This window comes from Hyperolius riggenbachi, chromosome 9, assembly GCF_040937935.1.
Source record: "Hyperolius riggenbachi isolate aHypRig1 chromosome 9, aHypRig1.pri, whole genome shotgun sequence".
Taxonomy (NCBI): Eukaryota; Metazoa; Chordata; class Amphibia; order Anura; family Hyperoliidae; genus Hyperolius; species Hyperolius riggenbachi.
This window is the reverse complement of record NC_090654.1, coordinates 5,372,885-5,392,993: the sequence shown is the minus strand read 5'-3', so window position 1 is coordinate 5,392,993 and position 20,109 is coordinate 5,372,885. Positions and strand designations below refer to the sequence as shown.

At 50.2% G+C, this 20,109-nt stretch overlaps 1 protein-coding gene across 1 annotated transcript in view; it reads left to right on the top strand.

Annotated features, from left to right (window-relative positions):
* RAB43 (RAB43, member RAS oncogene family) overlaps positions 1-6,480 on the top strand; it is a 56,014-nt gene extending 49,534 nt beyond the window's left edge. The window contains exon 3 of the mRNA XM_068251827.1: positions 3,265-6,480. Within this exon, the coding sequence (XP_068107928.1) occupies positions 3,265-3,518 (254 nt within the window). The 3' untranslated portion in view covers positions 3,519-6,480. The remainder of the gene's footprint in view (positions 1-3,264) is intronic.
* Positions 6,481-20,109: the final 13,629 nt, after the last annotated feature.

Below are 20,109 nucleotides of genomic sequence, written 5' to 3'. Positions count from 1 at the left end.
TTTCAAACGGATCATCAGGGGGCGCTGTATGGCTGATATAGGGGAGAAACCGCTCCCACCGTGTGATGTCAGGACCATGGTTCTCAGTTACCTGTCTGTGAGCCTTGTTGCATTGTGGGAAATAACAGCTGTTTCCAACTGCCAATCTATTACTTTCTCCCTCTGTGCATACATACATATTTATCTATCTATCTAATCTATCTATCTATCTATCTATCTATCTATCTATCTATATCTATTAAACAAAACAAAACCTTTTAGCCTTAAGAGGTTGTTAGAGGGTGTAATTAACAGATAATGGCAGTTGGTGCCATTTTTTTCATGTCTGCCTGCAGTAAAGATGATGTCCTGCAGGCTGATGTGCAGCAAACAATATTAAGGAATGGCATGGCGGGAATCAATCATTTCTTGATCTCTTTTCTATTATTTAACTTCTCACTTTGCAATGTATGGATTTATTCCCCCCCCCTTTTTATTTGCTCTTTAAGTGTATTAATGGTGTACAATTTGCCAGAGCAGGGGTCTAAAAGATCAGACCCCAACCAAATATATTTCTGAGACCGAATGTAGGCATGATTACGCCTGAGACCTGGAATCAAAGCTGGGTGGCCAAATATCGGTATCTGGCTGGGTTTGTTCATAAAGACCTGCGGTTACTGAATGAAGACCTTAGGCGAATGTTAGATCTAATAGGGGAATGAACCTGAAATGCTTCTGGCTGTTTGTGACCCCCAGATCAGGGCGCTAGGATATGTTTCTAGAGAATGGAACTCAAGGACAATTCATAAAAGTATGTGCAGTAAAAAAAAATCTGGTCGGGAAAATACCGCATTCGGTATTTTAGACTAATGTGTGCGCTAGGGCTGCACGATCTTCCGGTTTTAAACCGAAACCGCGGTTCCTGTGAAGACGATCTGGGGATCGTCAGTGTCTGGCGGTTTTCGGTTTTTAGTGCCGGCGCTTGGCCGCATGGTCCACCTACCGCTACGCGCCGAGGAGAGACGCCGTAGTGCATATTCCAAATGTTAATGAGCGGGGGGGCTTAACAATGTGCGTGCGGGGGGGGCGGATCCACTGTCAGAAGCAGTGCATATTCATGAATGCTAATGAGCCGGGGAGCGGGGGGGGCGGATCCACTGTCAGAAGCAGTGCATATTCATGAATGCTAATGAGCCGGGCGGCGGGGGGAGGAGATTCCAGTCGAGAGCGGCACAGAGCTTCTCCAATCGCTGGAAAGCAATGGAATGACGGAGGCGGTAGGCGGAGCTGTACGCTCTGTACAGCTCCGCCTACCGCTGCCGTCATACCATCGCTATCCAGTGATTGGTGGAGCTGTGTGTGCCGCTCTGGACTGGACTCTTCCCCCCGCCGCCCGGCTCATTAGCATTCATGAATATGCACTGCTTCTGACAGTGGATCCGCCCCCCCCCGCTCCCCGGCTCATGAGAGTCCCGTACGCTGCACATTAGTAGTACCGCACACACATTGTTAAGCCGAGGGGTCATCATAGAGGGCTTCAGGCTTTACAAATGTGCATTGCCTGAAATGCAATGCGAATGCACAGCAACATTTTCTGACACAGAGCCCGCCATAGCTAGGCTCCTGACCCCACCCCCCGCTAAAACTTATTTTGAGAAAAAAATCGTGAATAAATCGAAATCTCAATTTCTAAGAGAAAAATCGCAATTTCGATTTTTACCCAAAATCGTGCAGCCCTAGTGTGCGCAGCCAACATGTGGCCTCTTCAATCAAAATCACAATCAAAATGAGTCGTGCTGTTCCACCCTAAAATCTGAACACTATCCAAATTCCACTAGCAGAAGTCTCGGGGTTTTTTATGAACAACTTGTCTATTTATTCTTCATTCACAAATCTCCAAGATTGCGGACAAACATGTGGACACCATTTCGGAATTCCAAATCACTCCGAAATTGTCCACCTGTTTGTCGGCAATCTTGAAGATTTGTGAATGAAGAAATGTGGGCTTCTTTCCTACCCGGCCCCCATCAGTCTGACCTGACTCACTACATAGTAATTGTAGAGATCTGTGGCCAACGAGCCTCCAAACTATCTTTGCAAAGTAAGAATTTTATAGACTACTATAGTATGCTATCGGGGCCTTTATGAGGTTGCAAGGGTTAAGAGACTCACTAGCTTTATCGATTTCACTATTCGGAGAATTTAATTAGCTAGATTTCCAGGAACATGGATATCTCATCAAGGGGCGGTGAGTTCCGGCCTTCAGCGTGATCTAGGTTATATATTTTAGAAGAATATTCTTGAGGATTGCACGATATCAAGCGCAGGTCATGTTGGAAAATACTGTATTTTTTTTAATTTTATTTTAGCACCTTCCCCACAAACTGCAGCTGATTGTTCGGAGCATAGATATTAGCCAAAATAAATCAAGGCCATGCTTGGTGTCCTGGAGCTATAAATACCGTCCCCTTGGGATCGCTGCACACTTTGACCACCAGAGGGCACTGGTGCCGCACCAAAATAGCAGCCCCTGCCTTTTTTAACAGGGGCACATGCTAGATAGGCAGTTGATTAAGTTTTACTTTTAAAGCGTTCCTGAGTTGGGGGGGGATGTATACATACCTGGGTCTTCCGCCAGCCCTACTCAGTCTGTCCTCCTTCGCCACCTCAATCCTCTGCTAGCTGTCTGGATAAATCCTTCAGTCGGCCACATACTGCACATGCATGGCCCAGCTGCACGCACTCCCCCCCCCCCCCCCCCCCCCCCCATCGTACTTCCTGTAGTAGCATCACCCTAGTCACCTATGGGTTGGAGGGTTCGAAGGGGTTGGGCTTCATGTTGATGCTTCTGAACACGCCATTACCGGCATTCTGCAGTCACGTGACTAGAGGGGCAGGGAGAGTAGAGGCTAACCTGACACAAGTTGCATTACACAGAAAGAATATGTGTGGCAGATAAAAGCAAACGGCTGTTACTATCTGGCTGTCCCTCATAAATAAGACAGCTTCCTTGACTGACAAACAGTTTAAGTGCGAAGATCGTTTGATCTTTACTGCTGTTTTATCAACACAAATAAAATGTCATCTAATCCGTCGGTGATGACATGCGCATGTTCCATGTAAAACTTTTTGTGTAACGTTCTCTTTCCCCAGGAAACAAGTCTGACATGCGCATGTTCCTGTGTAAACCTTCTTGTGTAACGTTCTCATGTTACCCAGGAAACAAGTCTGACATGCGCATGTTCCGTGTAAACCTTCTTGTGTAACGTTCTCCTCTTTCCCCAGGAAACAAGTTGGACATGCACATGTACCGTGAAGTCTCGCTAGAAGAAGCGGAGAAGCTGGCGAAGCATCATGACCTTCTGAACGTCATTGAGACCTCCGCCAAGGATTCCAGCAATGTGGAGGATGCCTTTGTGAAGATGGCCGTGGAGCTGATGATGAGGCATGGAGGACCGATGTTCAGTGAAAAGTCCACAGACACCATAAAACTTGATAGCAAAGATATGGCCGGAGATTCCTGGGGCTGCGCTTGTTGATGATTGCATTCTTCTAGCAGACGGTTTCATGCTAGAATTGTATCATCAACCTGTATAGCTATCCTTGTTAATTACAGCTGAACTCCAAGCAGACCTCAAAATACCCAGATAAGGAGTATGTTGTCTTATCTGCCAAAACAATTCTAGTCCAGTCCAGACAAATCGTGTGATTCAGATAGGCCAGCCTGCACACTGCGCTCTGTTCCTGCACCTCTCAGTTCAGTGACACAGCCCCTCCCCTGTCTTCTGACTGGACGATGTGGATGAGCTGCACACCAATGATGTCATCAGTGTTAGATCAGCAGGCCTGTGCAGTGCAGCCTCATTGGCTTATAGTGCAGCCCTCCCACTACCAACCAGAAGGCTTCTGAAGGGAATTACAGGAAACCGATACAGAGATGCAAACAAGTATTTATACCATCTGAATACATTTAATTATTCTTTCATTGCATAATGGTATTAATGGTGGTATTCTGTTGTTTGCCTGGAGTTCAGTATTACAACTCCTTGACTGCAGCGTGCCTGCTGGGAGTTGTAGTCCGCCCCACAGCGTGCATGCTGGGAGTTGTAGTCCGCCCCACAGTGTGCATGCTGGGAAATGAAGCCAAACGAGAGGAGAATTTCAGGAAGTATCGCTGGATCCAGCACAGAATAAGAATCTGCAGTTCATACGTTTTCGCTTTTCTGTCCTAAATTTATCAGATGCAAAAGTTTTAACAAACCTTTAAGGGAACCTGAAGTGAGAGATATGGAGGCTGACCTATTTATTTTCTCTTAAACGATGATGCACATTGCCTGGCCCTCCTGCTGATCCTCTGCCTCTAATACCTTTAGCCACAGCCCCTGAACAAGCATGCAGCAGATCAGGTGCTCTGACTACAGTGTGACTGGATTAGCTGCATGCTTGTTTCAGGTGGGTGATTCAGACACTACTGCAGCCAGAGAGATCAGCAGGGCTGCCAGGCAACTGGTATTGTGTAACAGGAAATGCATATGGCAGCCTCCATATACCGCTCACCTCGGGTTCACTTTAAGCTCTCTATTTTTAGTTATTTGTCTAATGGCAGCTGAAAAAGACAAAAAAAATACACATTAATCAAAAGCTCCAAGAAAAAGCATCCCCTTTCAAGACAATAGTATAGCTGGCTCTGCCTTGGAGAAAAATAAGCTTGTTGCGTAGGATAACTGTTATTTTTGGATTTCTAGGTTTCTCTAGAGTTCTTCTTTAACCTGCCTGGCGTTCTGTGTTTTTGCACATTTTTTTTTTTTTTTAAATCCTGTAGCTAGCCTAGCGCTAGCTACATGACCCGTATAGCGGCGGATCGGCGGCGACGATCAGGTAGGACACGCAGCAAGCAAATTGCTTGCTGCGTGTTTAAAGCTCGTCCAGAACGCCAGGGAGGTTAAGATTGGGACAGCGAACTAGAAAATGAGTCTAAAGGTTGCCTGGCAGGGATTGGGCTCAATCTCTCAGGTGACAGTTTGGAGTGAAGGCTGTATAGACGTGTCATTAGCCTGCAGGCTAGGAATGCGTCTGTGAAGTGGGGAGAAGAGGTAACATGCAGCACAAAACGGAGTGACATATAATTGGGGGACAGAGGCGGGCTGAGGAAAGTAGCGATGCTTATATGCAGTTTTCTTATTGCCCAGTGATCTTGGGGAGGGTGGGGGTGGCTATCCTTTAAAATTTCTGCTGCTGGTAACTTAAAGAGGAAGTGAAAGTGATATAGTGACTGCCATATTTACTTTTAAACCATACCAGTTGCCTGGCTGTCCTGCTGATCTATTTGGCTATAATAGTGTCTGAATCACACGAGAAACAAGCATGCAGCTAATCTTGTCAGATCTGACAATGTCAGGAACATCTGATCTGCTGCATGCTTGTTCAGGGGCTATGGTTAAAAGTACTAGAGGCAGAGGATCAACAGGATAGCCAGGCAACTGGTATTGCTTAAACCTAAATAAATGTCAGCCCGCATATACCTCTCACTACAGTTGCCCTTTAAAGGACTTCGGGGGGCTATTGAGCAGAGGGGACCAGGCGGAATGGCACGGAGGGCGCGGGCGGCGTCCTCCGTGCCTTACAAAGTCATGCAGGTAGTTAACTTTTTACGTTTTGGGGGCAGATTTTGGCCTCGGAAGTCCTTCAAGGGACTTTTTTTTGTTATAAGAATGGCTACAGCTGTTATTTATGTTCTGTTCACGATCCATTGATACTTCAGATTCTCCTATAAGCTTTGAAGGATAAACAGCCCTCAAGTATGAATAGAGGTTTACCTTGAATTTACCAATATGGCACTAGAGACACGAAAGGGATAATGATTGGATTCTTGTGGGCAAGTAGAACAGTAATTCCATCTCTTTCATTACATGGCTCTTTCATGTGTCGGCAGCAGCACAGGACGGCCGACCGGAAGTGCAGTAATGGTCGGAAGTGACGTGGAACTGGTTTCCGCACATGTGAATTCTACTGTGTTGCTGGTGCCGGAATCTGTGCACTATAAACTTCTCAATGAACCACACCGCTTGCCTTCTACTCACTGGGATGAGAACCGTAGCTGATTGGTGGCCATGATGCCACCAATCTAATGACCTGTATTTTTAGCACGTGGCTATTCGTCACAGGAAACGCGTTTTAGGACCACATGCATATTTTTTTTGTAGATCTTTTTCTAAACTTTGTAAGAATCAAAAAGAAAAAAAAAATCTATTTTTAATATTTTTCATGCTTGATGTGTGGATTGCTAGCTTCTTACTACTTGGAGTCATTCCTGGATTTTTTACAACCTTTGGGTGACCAAATGAACATTTCAAGACTGGGAGTAATGTGCAATGTCTCGATCTAATCTCTTACATTTCACAGGAGGTTTGATATGTTACCTAGAAAGTCTTTTTTTTCTCTTTAATAGATTATATATTTATCACCAGCAAATGAAGTTTGAAATAAATAATTTTAGATGAACTTGCTTGAGTTTGTTTTGATAAATCTATTACAAAACTGCTACTTTATAAATTAAAGTGATGTCCTTGTCTGTATAGCTTTGCCCTGACCTGTGTGTATGTCCTGTCCTTGCCCTGACTTGTGTCATGTCTTGTATTTCTTGTCTTTTTCTCTGACTTCTGTTTATCCTGTCCTTTCCCCGACCTCGGTCTATCCTGTCCTTTTACTTAACATCTATCCTGTGCGTATGACCTGTCTTTTTTTCCCCTGACCTATTTGTTTATCCTGTTCTTTCCCTGACCTGTGTCTTGCCCTTTCATGACATAAGTGACATTTAAAGTGGCCAGTTACTTACCTGGTGCTCCTGCCAGCCTCCTGAACTCCTGATCCCTCACACTTCCTATATCTCTATATTTCTGTATATGTATGTTCTGTATGTAGCCCTGCTCTCTCAATGATGTCACAGCCTAGGCTGTTGACTATGCTGAATCCTCCCAAAGCATTCTGGGAGACCAGAGATCTTGCCAGCACTAAAGATGTTGCTGCCAGAAAGTGAAGGAGGGAGAAGAGTTTTACACGGGAAACACTGACTAATTAATTTATAAATGAATACTGTAAAACAGTTCTGTTATTTTGACTAGAGTTCCTCTTTAATCCATAACATTGATGTTCCACTGATGAGCAGTGAATATTTCATCATCTTCCAGATCTCTGACTGCTGCTGAATGGCAGGTGCGCGCAGACATTTGCCATCAGAAGATGCTCAGTGTACATGGACATAAATCGATTATCATAGCCAGACTGAAATATAACTGCCTCTTACTACATGTAGATCTACCACCAACACAACACAGGAAGTAAGTTTGCTCCAAGAAGTTTCAGCATGTAGTGTTGGTGGTATAATGGTGTGGATAGCAGCCTACCACGCGGTAGGCCTGGGTTCTATTCTTGGCCAATGTATGTGAGTTGGCTTTTGACATGCTACAAATCCCTAAGCAAGCTCATTTTTCTCTTGGATATATCATAATGGTACATGCTAGGCTGGCTTCAGCATGTAGTGTTGGTATAGTGGTGAGGATAGCAGCCTACCAAGCACTAGACCTGGGTTTGATTCCTGGCCAAGGTATGTAAGCTGGCTTTTGAAATCCTACAATTCCCTGGAAGACAAGACCCTCCTCCCTCCAGGGAAAGAGGGGAAGGAGGAAAAGGACTAAGGGAACAGTCAATGGGCTCAATTCTGGTAGTGTTTAGTAAAGAATTACCTCATGGAATTGGTTTTACCTCAAGAGGGAAATCAACTTTTGAATTCTGGTAGTTTAAGTAAAGTTTTACCTCATGTAATTTCATGAGGTAATTAGAGATGGGCCGAACGGTTCCAGGCGAACTTTGGGGGTTCGCGTTCGCCTACATCAGGCGAACTTTTGCGGAAGTTCGATTCGCCCCATAATGCTCTATTAGAGCAAAATTTTGACCCTCCATATCACTGTCAGCAGACATGTTATTGTCAAACACTGCTCTCAGTGCTAGAGAACCCTCCCTCCCTTCAAGCTAGGTCCTTTATACCATTTTACTCAGTTGTCTGCCTACACTAATTAATTATGGGACAGCTGGTACACACTCTGCTAGGGAGATTTTAATTCCTCCCGGAGGGAGGAGGGTCTCTTCTGCCAGGGAATTATACTATTTTAAAAACCAGTATACATCATACCATAGCTGGTACATCATACCATAGCTGGGAATACATACATGAGTATACATTATACCATAGCTGGGAATCGAACCCAGATATCACTGTGTGGTGGGCACGTCACCCTAAGCACCGTACCACTACAGAAGTATGTGAAGCTAGCCTAAAATTTAACATTTATGCTCAATGCAATAGAACCATTAGGTTGCTTAAAAGAGAACTGTAGTGAGAGGTATATGGAGGCTGCCATATTGATTTCCTTTTAAGCTATACCAGTTGCCTGGCAGCCCTGCTGATCTATTTGGCTGCAGTAGTGTAAATCACACCAGAAACAAGCATGCAGCTAATCTTGTCAGATCTTACAAAAATGTCAAACACCAGATCTGCTGCATGCTTGTTCAGGGTCTAGGGCTAAAAGTATTGGAGGCAGAGGATCTGCAGGATAGCCAGGTAACTGGTATTGCTTAAAAGGAAATCAATATGGTAGCCTCCATATACCTTTCACTACAGTTCTCCTTTAAAGGGAACCTTAACTGAGAGTGATATGGCTGTTTCCTGTAAACAATACCAGTTGCCTGGCAGTCCAGCTGATCTTTGTGACTGCAATAGTGGCTGAATCACACCCTGAAACAAGCATGCAGCTAATCCAGTCTGACTTCAGTCAGAGCACCTGATCTGCATGCTTGTTCAGGGGCTGTGGGTAAAAGTATTAGAGACACAGGATCAGCAGGCGATTCAGGCAACTGGTATTATTTTAAAAGGAAAAATCCATATCCTTCTCTGTTTAGGTTCCCTTTAAGGATTTGTAGCATAAAAGCCAACTCACATTGGCTGGGATTTGAACCTGGGTCTCACTGTATGGTGGACAAGCACACTAACCACTATACCAACTGAAGCTGGCCTGAAATTGCTGGCCTAAAATTTACTATTTATGCTCAATACAAGAGAAAAAGTAATGTTAAATTTTAGGCTAGCTTCACTTACTTCTGTAGTGGTACAGTGCTTAGGGTGACGTGCCCACCACACAGTGAGCTCTGGGTTCGATCCCCAGCTATGGTATGATGTATACTCATGTATGTATCCCCAGCTATGGTATGATGTATACTCAGGTATGTATTCCCAACTATGGTATGATGTATACTGGTTTTTAAAATAGTATAATTCCCTGGCAGAAGAGACCCTTCTCCCTCCGGTAGGAGGGAGGAGGGAATAGATAGAAGGCTAAATGGGAGGTGGGTGGTTAAAATCTCCCTAGCAGAGTGTGTAGCAGCTGTCCCATAACTAATTAGTGTAGGTAGGCAAATGGTATAAAGGACCTTGCCTGGAGGAGGGTGGGTGGGTCCTCCAGCAGTGATGTGTATTTCACTCAATTAGGTGTGGCTCCAGGTATTAGAGCTTTTGAAACATGTTTTCTATCATTTTTCCAGTTGATAGAATTTTTTTAAACTTTCAAAGTTCGCCTCCCCATTGAAGTCTATTGCGGTTCGCGAACTTTTTCGCGAAATGAACCTTTCGCGGAAGTTCGCGAACCTAAAATCGGAGGTTCGGCCCAACTCTAGTGACTGCTCACCTGCAGCCAGAGGTCGTGACAGGAGAGGAGTGACTGCACACCTGCAGCCAGAGGTCGTGACAGGAGAGGAGTGACAGATCACCTGCAGCCAGAGGTCGTGACAGGAGAGGAGTGACAGATCACCTGCAGCCAGAGGTAGTGACAGGAGAGGAGTGACAGCACAGCTGCAGCCAGAGGTAGTGACAGGAGAGGAGTGACAGCACAGCTGCAGCCAGAGGTAGTGACAGGAGAGGAGTGACAGATCACCTGCAGCCAGAGGTAGTGACAGGAGAGGAGTGACGTCACAGCTGCAGCCAGCGGTAGTGACCAGGCATGGTCGGAATAGCCGATTTCCGTTTCCGGCACAATTCCGCATTCCGACATATAGAAATTCCGTTACCGTTCCATTCCGACGGTATACCGGGTCAGTTCCGCGGAATTCCGATTTACCCGGAATTCCGTCGGAAAAATTCTCCTCCTCCTCCTCCTCCTCCTCCTCCATCTCCTCCATCTCCTCCATCTCCTCCTCCTCCATCTCCTCCATCTCCTCCATCTCCATCATCTCCATCTCCTCCATCTCCATCTCCTCCATCTCCATCTCCTCCATCTCCATCTCCTCCATCTCCATCTCCTCCTCCATCTCCTCCATCTCCATCTCCTCCTCCATCTCCTCCATCTCCATCTCCTCCTCCATCTCCTCCTTCTCCATCTCCTCCTCCATCTCCTCCATCTCCATCTCCTCCTCCATCTCCTCCATCTCCATCTCCTCCTCCATCTCCTCCATCTCCATCTCCTCCATCTCCATCTTCTCCATCTCCTCCATCTCCATCTCCTCCATCTCCTCCTCCTCCATCTCCTCCTCCTCCATCTCCTCCATCTCCTCCTCCATCTCCTCCATCTCCATCTCCTCCATCTCCTCCATCTCCTCCTCCTCCATCTCCTCCATCTCCATCTCCTCCTCCATCTCCTCCTCCTCCATCTCCATCTCCTCCATCTCCATCTCCTCCATCTCCTCCATCTCCTCCTCCATCTCCTCCATCTCCATCTCCTCCTCCATCTCCTCCATCTCCATCTCCTCCTCCATCTCCATCTCCTCCTCCATCTCCTCCATCTCCTCCTCCATCTCCATCTCCTCCATCTCCATCTCCTCCATCTCCATCTCCTCCATCATCTCCTCCATCTCCTCCATCTCCATCTCCTCCATCTCCTCCATCTCCTCCATCTCCTCCATCTCCATCTCCTCCTCCTCCATCTCCATCTCCTCCATCTCCATCTCCATCTCCTCCATCTCCATCTCCATCTCCTCCTCCATCATCCATCATCCATGTAGGGAATTGCAGATTTTCAAAACAGCTTATATACCATAGCTGGGATTTGAACCCAGAACCTAGTGTGTAGTAGGTATCTGTCTTACCCTCTAGACCATGACCCACACTACATGCTAAAGCTGCCGGTAGCATTAACCATACTTCCATTATGATCAATTCGATAGAAAAAGTAGCATGATTAAGGATTTGTACTTTTTGAAAAGCATGCTTATTTATATACCATAGCTGGGATTTGAACCCAGGACCTAGTGTGTAGTAGGTATCTGTCTTACCCTCTAGACCAGGGGTCCCCAAACATTTTGGGTTGAGGGCCGGGTCAACATACTTCAGACCGCTGGTGGGCCGGAGTAAACATAAAATGATGTAGAAGTCTTTGCGGACCAGACAGTGAAGCATACCCAGGTGACAATCTGCAAGCCAATTGGACAGCAGTGTCACCTGATGTGGAATTTGATTGGAAACCAGCAAAATTTCTGCTTTCTGGCTTCCATGTGGATGGGGGGTGCTGCACTGCTATTCCATATGTGGACCACCAATATTTAAAGATGTAGCTGACTGCATTTATAAGCAATACATTTTCTGTGTGGGGGGCCGGTAAGAAAGCCTTAGGGGGCCACATTCGGCCCGCGGGCCTTAGTTTGAGGACCACTGCTCTAGACCATCAACCACACTCAGGGCCAGGCTTTAGCATGTAGTGTGGTCAGAGGTGGGACAAGGTCCTTCAGCACCCAAGGCTGAGACAGCAAAGTGCGCCCCCCCATCCCTCCCACCCCAGCTGTCACACACTGATTGCTATTACACTAAGAGGTGCCCCAGCCCCACCCCCAACACCTTAATCTCTACTTATCTGGCTTGCTGTCGCTGCCATGTATCACCTTTTCTTATTTCTTTCTGCTTCAAACACAATTGGGAATGACAGCTGAATGAATTGTGCACCCCCTCCTACACTGCGCCCTGAGGCTGCAGCCTCTCCAGCCTCAGCCTTACTAGTGGGTAAGACAGATACCTACTTCCATGCAGTGTGGTTCATGGTCTAGAGGGTAAGACAGATACCTACTACACACTAGGTTCTGGGTTCAAATCCCAGCTATGGTATATAAATAAGCATGCTTTTCAAAAAGTACAAATCCTTAATCATGCTACTTTTTCTATCGAATTGATCATAATGGAAGTATGGTTTATGCTACCGGCAGCTTTAGCATGTAGTGTGGGTCATGGTCTAGAGGGTAAGACAGATACCTACTACACACTAGGTTCTGGGTTCAAATCCCAGCTATGGTATATAAATAAGCATGCTTTTCAAAAAGTACAAATCCTTAATCATGCTACTTTTTCTATCGAATTGATCATAATGGAAGTATGGTTTATGCTACCGGCAGCTTTAGCATGTAGTGTGGGTCATGGTCTAGAGGGTAAGACAGATACCTACTACACACTAGGTTCTGGGTTCAAATCCCAGCTATGGTATATAAGCTGTTTTGAAAATCTGCGGATGGATGGATGGATGGATGGATGGATGGATGGATGGATGGAGGAGGAGGAGGAGGAGGAGGAGGAGGAGGAAGAGATTTTTTATGTCATTCCGGAAAATTCCGTCGGAATTATAAAATTTCCGCGGAATTCCGTTTGAGAGGTATAGGAATTCCGATTTGACTACCGGAATCGGAATTGACCTAATTCCGGCCGGAATCACGGAATTTATAATTCCGCGGAATTTTCCGAGCATCCCTAGTAGTGACAGGAGAGGAGTGACGGCACACCTGCAGCCAGAGGTAGTGACAGGAGAGGAGTGACAGCACAGCTGCAGCCAGAGGTAGTGACAGGAGAGGAGTGACGGCACACCTGCAGCTAGCGGTAGTGACAGGAGAAGAGTGACGGCACAGCTGCAGCCAGAGGTTGTGACAGGAGAGGAGTGATGGCACAGCTGCATCCATAGGTAGTGACAGGAGAGGAGTGACGGCACACGTGCAGCCAGAGGTAGTGAAAGGAGAGGAGTGACGGCACAGCTGCAGCCATAGGTAGTGACAGGAGAGGAGTGACGGCACAACTGCAGCCAGAGGTAGTGACAGGAGAGGAGTGACGGCACAGCTGCAGCCAGAGGAAGTGACAGTAGAAGAGTGATGGCACACCTGAAGCTAGAGGTAGTGACATGAGAGGAGTGACGGCACACCTGCAGCCAGAGGTAGTGACAGGAGAGGAGTGACAGCACAGCTGCAGCCAGAGGTAGTGACAGGAGAGGAGTGACGGCACACCTGCAGCTAGCGGTAGTGACAGGAGAAGAGTGACGCACACCTGCAGCCCGAGGTAGTGACAGGAGAGGAGTGACGGCACAGCTGCAGCCAGAGGTTGTGACAGGAGAGGAGTGATGGCACAGCTGCATCCATAGGTAGTGACAGGAGAGGAGTGACGGCACACGTGCAGCCAGAGGTAGTGAAAGGAGAGGAGTGACGGCACAGCTGCAGCCATAGGTAGTGACAGGAGAGGAGTGACGGCACAACTGCAGCCAGAGGTAGTGACAGGAGAGGAGTGACGGCACAGCTGCAGCCAGAGGAAGTGACAGGAGAGGAGTGACGGCACAGCTGCAGCCAGAGGAAGTGACAGTAGAAGAGTGATGGCACACCTGAAGCTAGAGGTAGTGACATGAGAGGAGTGACAGCACACCTGCAGCCAGAGGTAGTGACAGGAGAGGAGTGACAGGAGAGGAGTGACTGCACACCTGCAGCCAGAGGTAGTGACAGGAGAGGAGTGACTGCACACCTGCAGCCAGAGGTAGTGACAGGAGAGGAGTGACAGCTCACCTGCAGCCAGAGGTAGTGACAGGAGAGGAGTGACAGCTCACCTGCTGCCAGAGGTAGTGACAGGAGAGGAGTGACGGCACACCTGCAGCCAGAGATAGTGACAGGAGAGGAGTGACAGCACACCTGCAGCCAGATGTAGTGACAGCTCTCTCGCAGCCGAAGGAAGTGACAGCAGAAGAGTGATGGCACACCTGCAGCTAGCGGTAGTGACAGGAGAGGAGTGACGGCACAGCTGCACCCAGAGGTAGTGACAGTAGAGGAGTGATGGCACAGCTGCAGCCAGAGGTAGTGACAGGAGAGGAGTGACGGCACACCTGCAGCCATAGGTAGTGACAGGAGAAGAGTGATGCACACCTGCAGCCAGAGGTAGTGACAAGAGAGGAGTGACGGCACAGCTGCAGCCAGAGGTTGGGACAGGAGAGGAGTGATGGCACACCTGCAGCTAGAGGTAGTGACAGGAGAGGAGTGACGGCACACCTGCAGCCAGAGGTAGTGACAGGAGAGGAGTGACGGCACAGCTGCAGCCATAGGTAGTGACAGGAGAGGAGTGACGGAACACGTGCAGCCAGAGGTAGTGACAGGAGAGGAGTGACGGCAAAGCTGCAGCCATAGGTAGTGACATGAGGAGTGACGGCACAGCTGCAGCCAGAGGAAGTGACAGCAGAAGAGTGATGGCACACCTGAAGCTAGAGGTAGTGACATGAGGAGTGACAGCACAGCTGCAGCCAGATGTAGTGACAGGAGAGGAGTGACGGCACAGCTGCAGACATAGGTAGTGACAGGAGAGGAGTGACGGCACACCTGCAGCCAGAGGTAGTGACAGGAGAGGAGTGACGTCACAGCTGCAGCCAGAAGTACTGACAGGAGAGGAGTGACGGCACACCTGCAGCTAGAAGTAGTGACAGGAGAGGAGTGACGGCACAGCTGCAGCCAGAGGTAGTGAAAGGAGAGGAGTGTCAGCACACCTGCAGCCAGATGTAGTGACAGCTCTCTCGCAGCCGGAGGAAGTGACAGCAGAAGAGTGATGGCACATGTGCAGCCAGAGGTAGTGACAGAAGAGGAGTGACAGCACACCTGCAACCAGAGGAAGTGACAGGAGAGGAGTGATGGCACAGCTGCAGCCAGAGGAAGTGACAGCAGAAGAGTGATGGCACACGTGCAGCTAGAGGTAGTGACAGAAGAGTGACAGCACACCTGCAACCAGAGGTAGTGACAGGAGAGGAGTGACGGCACAGCTGCAGCCAGAGGAAGTGACAGCAGAAGAGTGATGGCACACGTGCAGCTAGAGGTAGTTACAGGAGAGGAGTGACAGCACAGCTGCAGCCAGCAGTAGTGACAGGAGAGGAGTGACGTCACAGCTGCAGCCAGAGGAAGTGACAGCAGAAGAGTGAGGGCACACCTGCAGCCAGAGGTAGTGACAGGAGAGTGACGTCACAGCTGCAGCCAGAGGTAGTGACAGGAGAGGAGTGACGTCACAGCTGCAGCCAGAGGTTGTGACAGGAGAGGAGTGACGGCACACCTGCAGCTAGAGGTAGTGACAGGAGAGGAGTGACGGCACAGCTGCAGCCAGAGGTAGTAACAGGAGAGGAGTGTCAGCACACCTGCAGCCAGATGTAGTGACAGCTCTCTCGCAGCCGGAGGAAGTGACAGCAGAAGAGTGATGGCACACCTGCAGCTAGAGGTAGTGACAGGAGAGGAGTGACAGCACAGCTGCAGCCAGAGGTAGTGACAGGAGAGGAGTGACGGCAAAGCTGCAGCCATAGGTAGTGACAGGAGAAGAGTGACGGCACACCTGCAGCCAGAGGAAGTGACAGCAGAAGAGTGATGGCACACCTGAAGCTAGATGTAGTGAGAGGAGTGACGTCACAGCTGCAACCAGAGGTACTGACAGGAGAGGAGTGACGGCACACCTGCAGCTAGAGGTAGTGACAGGAGAGGAGTGACGGCACACCTTCAGCCAGAGGTAGTGGCAGGAGTTAGTGACGGCACACCTGCAGCCAGAGGTAGTGACAGGAGAGGAGTGACGGCACACCTGCAGCCAGAGGAAGTGACAGGAGGAGTGCCGGCACAGCTGCAGCCAGAGGTAGTGACAGGAGAGGAGTGACAGCACAGCTGCAGCCAGAGGTAGTGACAGGAGAGGAGTGACAGCACACCTGCAGCCATAGGTACTGACAGGAGAGGAGTGACAGCACAACTGCAGCCAGATGTAGTGACAGGAGAGGAGTGACGGCACACCTGCAGCCAGAGGTAGTGACAGGAGAGGAGTGACTGCACACCTGCAGCCACAGGTAGTGACAGGATAGGAGTGACGGCACACCTGCAGCTAGAGGTAGTGACAGGAGAAGAGTGACAGCACAGCTGCAGCCAGAGGTAGTGACAGGAGAGGAGTGACAGCACACCTGCAGCCTGAGGTAGTGGCAGGAGAGGAGTGACGGCACACCTGCAGACAGAGGTAGTGACAGGAGAGGAGTGACGGCACACCTGCAGCCAGAGGAAATGACAGGAGGAGTGCCGGCACAGCTGCATCCAGAGGTAGTGACAGGAGAGGAGTGACTGCACACCTGCAGCCAGAGGTAGTGACAGGAGAGGAGTGACAGCTCACCTGCAGCCAGAGGTAGTGACAGCAGAGGAGTAACTGCACACCTGTAGCCAGAGGTAGTGACAGGAGAGGAGTGACAGCACAGCTACAGCCAGAGGAAGTGACAGGAGAGGAGTGACTGCACACCTGCATCTAGAAGTAGTGACAGGAGAGGAGTGACAGCACACCTGCAGCCATAGGTACTGACAGTAGAGGAGTGACGGCACACCTGCAGCCAGATGTAGTGACAGGAGAGGAGTGACGGCACACCTGCAGCCAGAGGAAGTGACAGGAGAGGAGTGACAGCTCACCTGCAGCCAGAGGTAGTGACAGGAGAGGAGTGATGGCACACCTGCAGCCAGATGTAGTGACAGCTCTCTCGCAGCCGAAGGAAGTGACAGCAGAAGCGTGATGGCACACCTGCAGCTAGCGGTAGTGACAGGAGAGGAGTGACGGCACACCTGCACCCAGAGGTAGTGACAGTAGAGGAGTGATGGCACAGCTGCAGCCAGAGGAAGTGACAGGAGAGGAGTGACGGCACACCTGCAGCCATAGGTAGTGACAGGAGAAGAGTGACGCACAACTGCAGCCAGAGGTAGTGACAGGAGAGGAGTGACGGCACAGCTGCAGCCAGAGGTTGTGACAGGAGAGGAGGGAAGGCACACCTGCAGCCAGAGGTAGCGACAGGAGAGGAGTGACGGCTCACCTGCAGCCAGAGGTAGTGACAGAAGAGGAGTGATGGCACAGCTGCAGCCAGAGGTAGTGACTGGCGAGGAGTGACGGCACAGCTGCAGCCAGAGGTAGTGACAGTCGAGGAGTGACGGCACACCTGCAGCTAGCGGTAGTGACAGCAGAGGAGTAACGGCTCACCTGCAGCCAGAGGTAGTGACAGGAGAGGAGTGATGGCACATCTGTAGCCAGAGGTAGTGACAGGAGAGGAGTGACAGCACACCTGCAGCCAGAGGTAGTGACAGGAGAGGAGTGACAGCACACCTGCAGCCAGAGGTAGTGACAGGAGAGGAGTGACGGCTCACCTGCAGCCAGAGGTAGTGACAGGAGAGGAGTGATGGCACAGCTGCAGCCAGAGGTAGTGACAGGAGAGGAGTGACAGCTCACCTGCAGCCAGAGGTAGTGACCGGAGAGGAGTGACAGCGCACCTGCAGCCAGAGGTAGCGACAGGAGAGGAGTGACGGCTCACCTGCAGCCAGAGGTAGTGACAGGAGAGGAGTGATGGCACAGCTGCTGCCAGAGGTAGTGACAGTCGAGGAATGACGGCACAGTTGCAGCCAGAGGTAGTGACAGGAGAGGAGTGACAGCACACCTGCAGCCAGATGTAGTGACAGGAGAGGAGTGCCGGCACACCTGCAGCCAGAGGTAGTGACAGGAGAGGAGTGACGGCACACCTGCAGCCAGAGGTAGTGACAGGAGAGGAGTGACAGCACAGCTGCAGCCAGAGGTAGTGACAGGAGGAGTGACAGCACAGCTGCAGCCAGAGGTAGTGACAGGAGAGGAGTGACAGCACACCTGCAGCCAGAGGTAGTGACAGGAGAGGAGTGACAGCTCACCTGCAGCCAGAGGTAGTGACAGGAGAGGAGTGACAGATCATCTGCAGCCAGATGTAGTGACAGGAGAGGAGTGACGTCACAGCTGCAGCCAGCGGTAGTGACAGGAGAGGAGTGACGGCACACCTGCAGCCAGAGGTAGTGACAGAGGAGTGACAGCACAGCTGCAGCCAGAGGTAGTGACAGGAGAGGAGTGACGGCACACCTGCAGCTAGCGGTAGTGACAGGAGAAGAGTGACGTCACAGCTGCAGCCATAGGTAGTGACAGGAGAGGAGTGACGGAACACGTGCAGCCAGAGGTAGTGACAGGAGAGGAGTGACGCCAAAGCTGCAGCCATAGGTAGTGACATGAGGAGTGACGGCACAGCTGCAGCCAGAGGAAGTGACAGCAGAAGAGTGATGGCACACCTGAAGCTAGAGGTAGTGACATGAGGAGTGACAGCACAGCTGCAGCCAGATGTAGTGACAGGAGAGGAGTGACGGCACAGCTGCAGACATAGGTAGTGACAGGAGAGGAGTGACGGCACACCTGCAGCCAGAGGTAGTGACAGGAGAGGAGTGACGTCACAGCTGCAGCCAGAAGTACTGACAGGAGAGGAGTGACGGCACACCTGCAGCTAGAAGTAGTGACAGGAGAGGAGTGACGGCACAGCTGCAGCCAGAGGTAGTGAAAGGAGAGGAGTGTCAGCACACCTGCAGCCAGATGTAGTGACAGCTCTCTCGCAGCCGGAGGAAGTGACAGCAGAAGAGTGATGGCACATGTGCAGCCAGAGGTAGTGACAGAAGAGGAGTGACAGCACACCTGCAACCAGAGGAAGTGACAGGAGAGGAGTGATGGCACAGCTGCAGCCAGAGGAAGTGACAGCAGAAGAGTGATGGCACACGTGCAGCTAGAGGTAGTGACAGAAGAGTGACAGCACACCTGCAACCAGAGGTAGTGACAGGAGAGGAGTGACGGCACAGCTGCAGCCAGAGGAAGTGACAGCAGAAGAGTGATGGCACACGTGCAGCTAGAGGTAGTTACAGGAGAGGAGTGACAGCACAGCTGCAGCCAGCAGTAGTGACAGGAGAGGAGTGACGTCACAGCTGCAGCCAGAGGAAGTGACAGCAGAAGAGTGAGGGCACACCTGCAGCCAGAGGTAGTGACAGGAGAGGAGTGACGTCACAGCTGCAGCCAGAGGTAGTGACAGGAGAGGAGTGACGTCACAGCTGCAGCCAGAGGTTGTGACAGGAGAGGAGTGACGGCACACCTGCAGCTAGAGGTAGTGACAGGAGAGGAGTGACGGCACAGCTGCAGCCAGAGGTAGTAACAGGAGAGGAGTGTCAGCACACCTGCAGCCAGATGTAGTGACAGCTCTCTCGCAGCCGGAGGAAGTGACAGCAGAAGAGTGATGGCACACCTGCAGCTAGAGGTAGTGACAGGAGAGGAGTGACAGCACAGCTGCAGACATAGGTAGTGACAGGAGAGGAGTGACGGCACACCTGCAGCCAGAGGTAGTGACAGGAGAGGAGTGACGTCACAGCTGCAGCCAGAAGTACTGACAGGAGAGGAGTGACGGCACACCTGCAGCTAGAAGTAGTGACAGGAGAGGAGTGACGGCACAGCTGCAGCCAGAGGTAGTGAAAGGAGAGGAGTGTCAGCACACCTGCAGCCAGATGTAGTGACAGCTCTCTCGCAGCCGGAGGAAGTGACAGCAGAAGAGTGATGGCACATGTGCAGCCAGAGGTAGTGACAGAAGAGGAGTGACAGCACACCTGCAACCAGAGGAAGTGACAGGAGAGGAGTGATGGCACAGCTGCAGCCAGAGGAAGTGACAGCAGAAGAGTGATGGCACACGTGCAGCTAGAGGTAGTGACAGAAGAGTGACAGCACACCTGCAACCAGAGGTAGTGACAGGAGAGGAGTGACGGCACAGCTGCAGCCAGAGGAAGTGACAGCAGAAGAGTGATGGCACACGTGCAGCTAGAGGTAGTTACAGGAGAGGAGTGACAGCACAGCTGCAGCCAGCAGTAGTGACAGGAGAGGAGTGACGTCACAGCTGCAGCCAGAGGAAGTGACAGCAGAAGAGTGAGGGCACACCTGCAGCCAGAGGTAGTGACAGGAGAGGAGTGACGTCACAGCTGCAGCCAGAGGTAGTGACAGGAGAG